The sequence below is a fragment of the Pan paniscus genome, chromosome 1, assembly GCF_029289425.2.
Source record: "Pan paniscus chromosome 1, NHGRI_mPanPan1-v2.0_pri, whole genome shotgun sequence".
Taxonomy (NCBI): Eukaryota; Metazoa; Chordata; class Mammalia; order Primates; family Hominidae; genus Pan; species Pan paniscus.
In genome coordinates this window covers 205,454,017-205,466,083 of record NC_073249.2, presented here as the reverse complement: position 1 = coordinate 205,466,083, position 12,067 = coordinate 205,454,017, and the positions used below count along the sequence as shown (strand labels likewise).

General features: G+C 42.9%; 1 protein-coding gene across 2 annotated transcripts in view; it reads left to right on the top strand.

The window, feature by feature from the left end:
- Positions 1 to 11,573, top strand: part of LOC100987188 (NBPF member 3) — a 44,566-nt gene extending 32,993 nt beyond the window's left edge. The window contains exons 10-18 of one of the 2 annotated variants that reach the window (XM_008966537.5): positions 76 to 281; positions 1,595 to 1,646; positions 4,827 to 4,990; positions 6,028 to 6,079; positions 6,735 to 6,907; positions 7,613 to 7,664; positions 8,278 to 8,450; positions 9,165 to 9,216; positions 9,820 to 11,573. In XM_008966537.5, coding sequence (XP_008964785.4) covers positions 76 to 281; positions 1,595 to 1,646; positions 4,827 to 4,990; positions 6,028 to 6,079; positions 6,735 to 6,907; positions 7,613 to 7,664; positions 8,278 to 8,450; positions 9,165 to 9,216; positions 9,820 to 10,063 — 1,168 coding nt within the window. In that variant the 3' untranslated portion in view covers positions 10,064 to 11,573. The remainder of the gene's footprint in view (positions 1 to 75; positions 282 to 1,594; positions 1,647 to 4,826; positions 4,991 to 6,027; positions 6,080 to 6,734; positions 6,908 to 7,612; positions 7,665 to 8,277; positions 8,451 to 9,164; positions 9,217 to 9,819) is intronic. The other variant, XM_055096977.2, reaches the window with a different exon arrangement.
- Positions 11,574 to 12,067: the final 494 nt, after the last annotated feature.

Genomic DNA, 12,067 nt, shown 5'->3' with positions numbered 1-12,067 from the left:
ACCAGCTAGCACTCCCTGGTGTCCAATCCCTCTGTGTTTAGTCTTCTGTCATCTCTATCCCACCTGGCTCATCAGGGAGGTGCAGAAGGCTGAAGAAAAGGAAGTCCCTGAGGACTCACTGGAGGAGTGTGCCATCACTTGTTCAAATAGCCACCACCCTTGTGAGTCCAACCAGCCTTACGGGAACACCAGAATCACATTTGAGGAAGACCAAGTCGACTCAACTCTCATTGACTCATCCTCCCATGATGAATGGTTGGATGCTGTATGCATTATCCCAGGTAGCCTCTATTTTCCTGTGTCTCACACCTTTTCCTATGCTGAGGAATATAAACTCTGAAGACAGGCTCTATACACACAGATTGGTTTTAATAAAATCTATTATGGGATTCTTAACAGAGATATCAGGGAGGTTTTCTGTCCTTCTCAGCTCATGTCATGCCTTTGTCTCACAGTCCCCAGTGTCAAGTTACTGGACCCCAGACAAGTATGACAATCTCATAGTCACCTGAGTGCAGGAGGTACACAGGAAGTATCTGTGAGGCCTCGTACCTTTGATTCAGTATCTCTTGTCACCTGTGATTAAGTCGTCTGTCCCTGAACAATGTCCATGAAATTTTTCTGCCTTTTTAAGGCGACTGGCAGCCTTGCCTTTGTGTTTGGAAATATTGTTCCCCAGGCTTCACTGCTCTCAGCTTTAATCTTGATCTCCTTTAAGTCTGCTTGGTTAGCTGCACAGTCACCTTGAAATCAGGACAGAAACTTTTCTTTTTTACTTTGCTGATATAGTTCCATAAAGCAAGGCTGGACCCTGGTTCTCCACCCCATCAATGCAATGGCTGATGCAATGTTTTGTAGCATCATAGATTCTCTCTCTCTTTTTCTTCTCTTTCTTTTTTTTTTTTTTTTTTTTTTTGTGATGGAGTCTGGCTCTGTCACCCAGGCTGGAGTGCAGTGGCTCCATTTTGGCTTGCTGCAACTTCCACCTCCCAGGTTGAAGTGATTCTCCTGCCTCAGCCTCCTGAGTCACTGGTACCACAGGTGCTCAGCACCACATCTGGCTAATTTTTGTATTTTTATTAGAGACGGGGTTCCCCCATGTTGGCCAGGCTGGTCTTGAACTCATGACCTCAAATGATTCACCTTCCTTGACCTCCCAAATCACAGATTCTTTTTAATGCAAGAGTTGTTAGAATTTATCTATCAGTCGAGTTTCATGTGTAGATCCCTCTAAACATTTAATGTCCATGTTACCTGGTGATATAAGTCAGTATTGCAACAACACTCCTAGAAAATTGTTTGACCAATTATTGGCGATTTTGGGGGGAAATTTTTGTTTAACTTTACATAGACTCAGGCAGGGAATATGGCATTATGGTCTACCCATAGAGGGAAATTTTGGCCTGTGGGTCTGGAAAGCAGGGTCATCTATTTCTCACCAGAGTTAATCTAGGGCACCCTAGAGTGCTCCTGTCAGAATCCATATTCTTGCACTGAGAATAGTTATGTCCTTGTCCTATGACTGGACACTGATTTGGTCATATGTGAAGGGTGAATTGCTTAATGTGACCTGCTTCTCTGAATTTATTTCCAGAAAATGAAAGTGATCATGAGCAAGAGGAAGAAAAAGGGCCAGTGTCTCCCAGGTAATGCCATGGAATTGTGGGCTGTTAATTCAATAGTGGCAGCTGGAGTTTGTAGATTTAGAGAAAATGAGGAAGCAATGAATAGATCTTTTTATTCCATTCACCCAGCTACAAGTTGTCCTTATTAACAATGTTGTACATTATTTGTGGCCCTTGTGTTGGTTTTAATTTCATAGTCCTCTCAAGATAGGAACTTGCAATCAGATGAGCCAGGTGAACTAGCCAAACAGGGATTTCTTGTTGATCTTTTCAAAAAACCAGCTCCTGGATTCACTGATTTTTTTGAAGGGTTTTTTGTGTCTCTATCTCCTTCAGTTCTGCTCTGATCTTAGTTATTTCTTGCCTTCTGCTAGCTTTTGAATTTGTTTGCTCTTGCTTCTCTAGTTCTTTTAATTGTGATGTTAAGGTATTGATTTTAGATCTTTCCTTTCCTTGTGGGCATTTAGTGCTAGAAATTTCCCTCTCCACACTGCTTTAAATGTGTCCCAGAGATTCTGGTATGTTGTGTCTTTGTTCTCATTGGTTTCAAAGAACATCTTAATTTCTGCCTTCATTTTGTTATTTACCCAGTAGTCATTCAGGAGCAGGTTGTTCAGTTTCCATGTAGTTGTGCAGTTTTGAGTGAGTTTCTTAATCCTGAGCTCTAATTTGATAGCACTGTGGTCTGAGAGACAGTTTGTTGTGATTTCTGTTCTTTTACATTTGCTGAGGAGTGCTTTACCTCCAACTATATGGTCAATTTTGGAATAAGTGTGATGTGATGCTGAGAAGAATGAATATTCTGTTGGTTAGGGGTGGAGAGTTCGTAGATGTCTATTAGGTCTGCTTGGTGCAGAGCTGAGTTCAAGTCCTGGATATCCTTGTGAACCTTCTGTCTCATTGATCTGTCAAATATTGACAGTGGGGTGTTAAAGTCCCCCATGATTATTGTATGGGAGTCTAAGTCTCTTTTTAGGTCTCTCAGGACTTGCTTTATGAATCTGGGTGCTCCTGTATTGGATATATGTACATTTAGGATAGTTAGCTTTTCATGTTGAATTGATCCCTTTGCGATTATGTAATGGCCTTCTTTGTCTCTTTTGATCTTTCTTGGTTTAAAGTCTGTTTTATCAAAGACTAGGATTGCAACCCCTGCTTTTTTTTGCTCTCCATTTGCTTGGTAGATCTTCCTGCATCCCTTTATTTTGAGCCTATGTGTGTCTCTGCATGTGAGATGGGTCTCCTGCAACAGCACACTGATGGATCTTGACTCCTTATCCAATTTGCCAGTCTGTGTCTTTTTATTGGGGCATTTAGCCTATTTACATTTCAGGTTACTATTGTTATGTGTGAATTTGATCCTGTCATGATGATGTGAGCTGGTTATTTTGCCTGTTAGTTGATGCACTTTCTTCCTAGCATCGATGGTCTTTACAATTTGGCACGTTTTTGCAGTGGCTGGCTGGTACTGGTTGTTCCTTTCCATGTTTAGTGCTTCCTTCAGGAGCTCTTGCAAGGCAGGCCTGGTGGTGACAAAATCTCTCAGCATTTGCTTGTCTGTAAAGGATTTTATTTCTCCTTCACTTTTGAAGCTTAGTTTGGCTGAGTATGAAATTCTGGGTTGAAAATTCTTTTGCTTATGAATGTCGAATATTGGCCCCCACTCTCTTCTGGCTTGTAGGGTTTCTGCAGAGAGATCCACTGTTAGTCTGGTGGGCTTCCCTTAGTGGGTAACTCGACCATTCTCTCTGGCTGCCCCTAACATTTTTTCCTTCTTTCAACCTTGGTGAATCTGACAATTATGTGCCTTGGAGTTGCTCTTCTCGAAGAGTATCTTTGTGGTGTTCTCTGTATTTCCTGAATTTGAATGTTGGCCTGCTTTGCTAGGTTGGGGAAGTTCTCCTGGATAATATCCTGAAGAGTGTTTTCCAACTTGGTTCCATTCTCCCCGTCACTTTCAGGTACACCAATCAAATGTAGATTTGGTCTTTTCACATAGTCCCATATTTATTGGAGGCTTTGTTCATTTCTTTTTACTCTTTTTTCTCTAAACTGCTCTTCTCACTTCATTTCATTAATTTGATCTTCAATCACTAATACCCTTTCTTCCACTTGATCGAATCGGCTACTGAAGCTTGTGCATGTGTCACGTAGTTCTCGTGCCATGGTTTTCAGCTCCATCAGGTCATTTCAGGTCTCCTCTACATTGTTTATTCTAGTTAGCCATTCGTCCAATCTTTGTTCAAGGTTTTTAGCTTCCTTGTGATGGGTTTGCACATCCTCCTTTAGCTCGGAGAAGTTTGTTATTACCGACTTCTGAAGCCTACTTCTGTCAGCTCATCAAAGTTATTCTCCGTCCTGCTTTGTTCCATTGCTGGTGAGGAGCTGTGATCCTTTGGAGGAGAATGGGGTGCTCTGGTTTTTAGAATTTTCAGCTTTTCTGCTCCAGTTTGTCCACATCTTCGTGGTTTTATCTACCTTTGGTCTTTGATGCTGGTGACCTACAGATGGGGTTTTGGTGTGGATGTCCTTTTGTTGACGTTGATTCCTTTCTGTTTGTTAGTTTTCCTTTTAACAGTGAGGTCCCTCAGCTGCAGGTCTGATGGAGTTTGCTGGAGTTCCACTCCAGACCTTCAAACAGGGATTTCTTGGTGTCACCTGTTCTCTCCCATGTGTTTAAATCCAGGGAGAGAATGTATAAATGCTTTCTGCTTATTTTTTGTTAGTGTGTTTGCTAGTATTTGTGTAAGCAAAGAAATTGAAAAAATAAACATATTATATCAAAATATTGTAAAAAGGGGACCCTTAATACACAAGATCTGTGTCTGCACTGCCTCAAGAGCTCTGTTCACTTGAATGCTGCATGTAAAATTCATCCCAATTTAGACGAAGTAGTTGAAGCCCTGTGTTAGTTCTCTGTGCTGCAAGTCATGATGGTAGTTTACAGGAGAGTCTGGGTGCCCTGCATTGGCTGATCTGTGGCAAATGTACTGAGCATGTGCTGCCCATTTTTGTTCGGTCCTCAGAGCAGTCACCCTCCAGCCTGCATTTAGAAGGATAGTTTTATTTCTCTTGAAGGAAAAATGCCTTTGGTTTCTGTGAGCACTCCATTCTGTCTGCCATCAGATCATCTGGAAGGTTTTGTTGTCTAATCTCTGTTGGTTATATCTTCTGTCATCCCTGTCCTGCCTGGCTCATCAGGAATCTGCAGGAGTCTGAAGAGGAGGAAGCCCCCCAGGAGTCCTGGGATGAAGGTGATTGGACTCTCTCAATTCCTGCTGACATGTCTGCCTCATACCAGTCTGACAGGAGCACCTTTCACTCAGTAGAGCAACAGCAAGTCGGCTTGGCTCTTGACATAGGCAGTGAGTACTCCATTGTGAAGGTGATAAAGCTCCAGTTCATGTCCCAGGTAGACCCCATAATCTTTGGGCCTTGTGCCCCTGGTTGGGCTGAGAGTTGCCATCACTGTGGGTGGAACCTATATATCAATGTAGATTTCAATCACTCTGGAATCGAGTCTGAAGCACAGGCGTGGGGTGGATCAGTGAGCTTTGCTCTCTTCCTAGTCTCAGGCCATGCCTGTGCCACCCTGGACTGACTGTCAGGACATTGAACACAAGGCGGGCGTGGCAAACTCACACCAAGCTGTGTAGCACATGTCCAGTTGTCTGTCAGATCAGCTCACCTGAGTTAAATGTCTCTTGCCAGCTACAAAGTTCTTTATGAGTTTTGTTCCCAAAGCATGTCTGTGCAGTGCTTTACCTGCCCAAGGCCAGTGTCACCCTTGTCTACCTCTCCGTGGAAGATGTGACCCAGGTTTCACTGAATTTTTCCCCCTTTCTGTGTCTTCTAAGTTGGCTTGTCGTAGCTCATCTGTCCATCATCTTGCTGGTATGTTTTCTAGATAAATGGCTGACTTTTCACCCACAAAAGCCATGATAGCTGATGCTTCTGTGTAGAACCAAGTGTCACTTTGACTTAAGAGCTGGTACATTGCACCCCTCCATCAAATCTCAGTGTCCACAGTCTCATAAACTATCAAATCTGGGTATTTGATGAGAGAAGCCTGAATATTGCAGTATCTCTCCTATGAGGCGTTAGAACGATTTGCCTCAAATCTATTGGGAAAAACATTGCTCATTTGTGTACGCAAACCTAGGACAGAGCACACTGGGAAGATCACATTCCAAAACAGGGGCATTTTGCCCAAGGCTCATGAAAGGAACCAAGTCAGTTCTCTCAAGACTTGCCCTCAGGCCTCCTGGTATATTTCTCTCAAAGTCTCCTGTTCTCACACTGAGAAGACTGATGTCCCTGTGTTAGGATTGGACAGAGGAATGTTTCCGTGTGCAAGGAAGAACTGCTTCATGTAAGAGGCCCTGTGTGAATTTATTTGCAGGACATTGGTGTGATCAAGTGAAAAAGGAGGACCAAGAGGCCACAAGTCCCAGGTGAGTCTGAGAAATTATGGACAGTTAATTTGATGTTGACACCTGGAGATGCCAAGTCCGGGGAAAACAGTACATGCTGAAAATAATGATTTCATCTTGTCAGACAAGTCTGAATTATGTCTACTAACATTGCTTTTGGTTCTCATTACAGTAAATGTTTAGGTTTCCATTTCTTCCTATCCTTCTCATTTACTAACCTAGTGAAGGTTGACCATACTTCAAAAACTGTATTCTCATGGTGACTGCAGGGAAGCTTGAGCACATTTTATGCAAAATTATTGAGCCCACTCTTTTCATGATCACTGTTCATTGTGTGTCCTGAAGGCACAAATATAGAGTGTTCTTTGACTCTCTCATCAGTGTGTCACCTGGCCAATTCACTGAGCTCACTCTCTCTCTCTCTCTCTCAATCTCTCTGTGTGTGTGTGTGTGTGTGTGTCTGTGTGTGTGTGTGTGTGTGTGTATGTCTTTCTCTTTCATCCTTTTCTACCTGGCCCTGGTCTGTCCCAACATGAAGGCAATAATTTGTTACCTCATTAATAGATCTGTCCTTTTTCTTTTCAAACAGTTCCTTATGTTAGCCATGAAATCTAGCTGGGGCTGTGTGGTTTCTGATTCCCCCTGGCTTATTCTTTACTTTTTCCCACTGTTCCAGGCTCAGCAGGGAGCTGCTGGTTGAGAAAGAGCCTGAAGTCTGGCAGGACTCACTGGATAGATGTTATTCGACTCCTTTTGCGTACCTGGAACTGCCTGACTTATGCCAGCCCTACAGAAGTGACTTTTCCTCATTGCAGGAACAACACCTTGGCTTGGCTCTTGACGTGGACAGTGAGTACCTTACTATGAAGGTGATAAGACTCCACCTGGTCCTCCAGATATGGGTGATATTCCTGTTCCAAGTGGCCCTTATTGACCCGAGAGATGTCATTGCCGCAGGCAGGACCCGTGGGCGCATAGAGGTTGTAATGAAATTGTAGTTTCAGTTGGAAGCCCAGACATGAAATGGGTCAGTGAGCATGGCTCTATTCCTAGTCTCCAGCCATGCCTGTGGCAACCTGAGCCCACTCTCAGCACATTGGACCCAGGCAGATGTAAAAAATTCACAGAACTCTGATTTGGACTCAAGGGTTTGTAGATTTCCTCCTTCATTCAAATTTCAGTGTCTTGCAACCATGAATGAGCTGGGCATTTGATGAGACAGGGCTGAATACTGCAGTTTTCCTCCTAGAAATCATCTGGGGCATTTTCTTTGAATTGATGGGAGCAGTAAGGCATAACTGTTTGCACAAACTTGGGATAAATGATTTTGGGATAACGATCTACCAGAATAGGGACATTTCACCCTTGGTTCTGAGATGCAAACCAAAGAATCTCTATCATGACCGGCTTTGAGGCCTCCTGAAGTATATCTCTCACATTGTCCTGTTCTCATGCTGAGGAGCCTGAGGTCCCTGTGTGGGGATTAGACAGTGGACTGTTATGGGTGTAGGTGAATTGGCTTATCTTGTCTGTCCCTGTCTGAATTTATTGCAGGAATTAAAAAGGACCAAGAAGAGGAAGAAGACCAAGGCCCACCATGCCCCAGGTAAGTTTGAGCAATTGTCAACAGCTAATTCTGTGTTGACACCTGGTGACTCCTGGTTCAGGGAAAGCAGAGCAGGCCGACATTATCGATTACGTGTTTTCAACCAAGCCTGAATTATTCCTACTCACATTGCTATTGGTTTTCATTGCAGTAGATATTTAGGTTTCCGTTTCTTCCTCCCCTTATCACTTACTAACCTACTGTAGGTCGACCATACTTCAAAAGCTGTATCCTCATGGTGACTGCATGGAAACTTGAGCACATTTTATGGAAAATTATTGAGCACAGTCTTTTCATGATCACTGTATGCTGTGTGTCCTGAGGGCACTAACTCAGAGTGTCCCGTACTCCCTCCTCAGTGTGTCACCTGGACAATTCAGTGAGCGCTCGCTCTCTCTCTCTCTGCCTCTGTCTCTCTGTCTCTCTGTCTTTCTCTTTCATTCTTTTCTGTTTGGCCCTGTGCCATCCCAACTGAGGGCAATAATATGTTACCTCATTAATGGATGTATCCTTTTTCTTTTTTAACCACTTCCTAATGCTACCCATGAAATCTAGTTGGGGCTCCGTGGTGTGATTTCCCCTGGCTTATTCTTTACTTTTTCTACTTTTCCAGGCTCAGCAGAGAGCTGCCGGAGGTAGTAGAGCCTGAGGACTTGCAGGACTCACTGGATAGATGGTATTCGACTCCTTTCAGTTATCCAGAACTGCCTGATTCATGCCAGCCCTACGGAAGTTGCTTTCACTCATTGGAGGAAGAACACGTTGGCTTTTCTCTTGACGTGGATGGTGAGTACCTTTCTATGAAGGTGATAAGGATCCACTGAGTTTTCCGTATAGAGATCATATTCCTGCTCTAAGAGGCTGTTACTGAGCTGAGAGATGTCATTGCTGCACTGAGGACCTATAGGCACATATAGGTTGAACGAAACTCTAGTTCTAACTGGAAGCCCAGACATGGGATGGGTCAGTGAGCGTGGCTCTCTTCCTAGTCTCAGGCCATGCCTGTGGCACTGTGATTCTACTCTCAAGGCATTGGACCTGGGCAGATGGGACAAATTCAGAGAACTATGATTTTGACTCAAGGGTTTGTAGATTTCCTTTCTCACTCTAATTTCAGTGTCTAAAATCCTCACAACCATGAACAATCTGAGTATTTGATGAGACAGGGCTGAATATTGCAGTTTTTCTCCTAGAAATCGTTTGAGGGCATTTGCTTTAAATTGATTGGAAAGATATGGCATAACCGTTTGCACAAACTTGGGACAAATGATATTGGGATAATGATCTACCAGAATAGGGACATTTTACCCTTAGTTTCTGGGACAAAAACCAAGGAATCTCTATCATGACCATCCTTCAGGCCTCCTGAAATATATCTCTCACAGTGTCCTATTCTTATGCTGAGGAGCCTGAGGTCCCTGTGTGAGGATTAGACAGTGGAATGTTATGTGTGTAAGGGAATCAGCTTAATGTGTCTGTCCATGTCTGAATTTATTGCAGAAATTGAAAAGTACCAAGAAGGGGAAGAAGATCAAAACCCACCATGCCCCAGGTAACTTTCAGCAACTGTGGTCGCTTAATTCTGTGTTAACACCTGGAGACGACAGATCCAGGGAAAACAGTGCGTTTGATTTCATGTTTTCAATGAAGGCTGAATTACTCCTGCTGACATTGCTGTTGGTTTTCATTGCAGTAAACGTTTAGGTTTCCATTTCTTCCTCCCCTTATCATTTACTAATGTACCATAGGTTGACCATACCTCAGAAGTTGTACCCTTATGGCAACTGCATGGAATTTTAAGCACACTTGATGGAAAACTATTGAGCTCACTCTTCTCATGATCACTGTTTGCTGTGTGTCCTGAGAGCACTAACTCACAGTGTCCTTTTACTCCCTCATCAATGTGTCACCTGGCCAATTCACTGAGCTCACTTTCTCTGTCTGTCTCTCTCTCTCACTCTCTGTCTTTCTCTTTCATTGTTTTCTACTTGGCCCTGTTCTATCCCAACATAAAGGCAATAGTTTTTTTACCTCATTAATGGACCTATCCTTTTCCTTTTTCGACCACTTCCTAATGCTACCCATGAAATCTAGTTGGGGCTCTGTGGTGTCTGATTTTCCCTGGCTGCTTCTTTAGTTTTGTCTCCTTTTCCAGGCTCAACGAGGTGCTGATGGAAGCAGAAGAGCCTGAAGTCTTGCAGGACTCACTGGATAGATGTTATTCGACTACTTCAACTTACTTTCAACTACCTGACTCATTCCAGCAGTACAGAAGTGCCTTTTACTCATTTGAGGAACAGGACATCAGCTTGGCCTTTGACATGGACAATAGGTTTTTTACTTTGACAGTGATAAGGCACCACCTGGCCTTCCATATGGGAGTCATATTCCCACACTAAGCAGCCCTTACTAAGCTGAGAGATGTCATTGCTGCAGGCAGGACCTATAGGCACATGTAGGTTTGAATGAAACTGTAGTTCCCTTTGGAAGCCCAGTCATAGGATGGGAAAGTGGGCATGGCTCTATTCCTATTCTTAGACCATGCCAGTGGCCACCTGTGCTCAGTCTGAAGACATTGGACCCAAGTTAGGTGTGACACGTTCACACGACTATGTAGCACATGCTGGGAGTGATTTGCCAGACATTCTAATTTGAACCAGATATCTCTGGGTAGCTACAAAGTTCCTCAGGGGTTTCATTTTGCAGGCATGTCTCTGAGCTTCTATACCTGCTCAAGGTCAGTGTCATCTTTGTGTTTAGCTCATCCAAAGGTGTTACCCTGGTTTCAATGAACCTAACCTCATTCTTTGTATCTTCAGTGTTGGTTTGTTTTAGCTGATCCATCTGTAACACAGGAGGGATCCTTGGCTGAGGATTGTATTTCAGAACCACTGACTGCTCTTGACAGTTGTTAACCCACTAGGCTCCTTTGAGTAGAGAAGCCATAGTCCTTCAGCCTCCAATTGATATCAATACTTAGGAAGACCACAGCTAGACGGACAAACAGCATTGGGAGGCCTTAGCCCTGCTGCTTTCAATTCCATCCTGTAAAGAACAGGAGTCAGGAGCCGCTGGCAAGAGACAGCATGTCACCCGGGACTCTGCCGGTGCAGAATATGAACAATGCCATGTTCTTGCAGAAAATGCTTAGCCTGAGTTTCATAGGAGGTAATCACCAGACAACTGCAGAATGTAGAACACTGAGCAGGACAACTGACCTGTCTCCTTCACACAGTCCACGTCACCACGAATCACACAACAAAAAGGAGGAGAGATATTTTGGGTTCAGAAGAAGTAAATGATAATGTAGCTGCATTTCTTTAGTTATTTTGAACCCCAAATATTTCCTCATCTTTTTGTTGTTGTCATTGATTGTGGTGACATGGACTTATTTGTAGAGGACAGGTCAGCTGTCTGGCTCAATGGTCTACATTCTGAAGTTGTCTGAAAATGTCTTCATGATTAAATTCAGCCTAAACGTTTCATCAAGAACACTACAGAGTCGATACTGTGAGTTTCCAACCTCAGCCCATCTGTGGGCAGAGAAGGTCTAGTTTGTCCATCAGCATTATCATGATATCAGGACTGGTTAGTTAAGGAGGGGTCTAGGAGATCTGTCCCTTTTAGAGACACCTTACTTATGATGAAGTATTTGGGAGAGTGGTTTTTAAAAGTAGAAATGTCCTGTATTCCAGTGACCATCCTCTAAACATTTTATCATTTATTAATCATCCCTGCCTGTGTCTATTATTATATTCATATCTCTACGCTGGAAACTTTCTGCCTCAATGTTTACTGTGCCTTTGTTTTTGCTAGTGTGTGTTGTTGAAAAAAAAACATTCTCTGCCTGAGTTTTAATTTTTGTCCAAAGTTATTTTAATCTATACAATTAAAAACTTTTGCCTATCACTCTGGACTGTTGGATTGTTTTTTACATTCAGTGTTATAATCTTTTGTTATGCTGATTGGTTTTGGTGGGTACTGATGCGAATTAATAAAAACATTTTCATTTCCCTGTTTATTTTCTAATCTCTTCCACCTTGTAGGCTATGTTTACCATATGTAGCAGAATGCATTTACTCCATTTCTTGGTTCTAGATATTTATATTCTTTGTGAGAGTGTGTGTGTGTGTGTCTGTGTGTGCCTCTGGCATTTAGGAAGGGTTGTGTAGCTCATGTTTGATACTGACTAAAAATGTTTCATAGTTTTCCCCCCTTTGAACTAGACACACTTCTAATATTTGGTTTATACACTTTAAATTATGACTTTCAACATCAAATATTTCCATATGACAGTCAATTACGTGATGTGTTTTCTTTTTCCTACCTCCTTTACCTGCCACTTCTCATAATCGTATTTGAACCTAAACATATACCAGTGACATTCTGTGGTTGTCATCTTG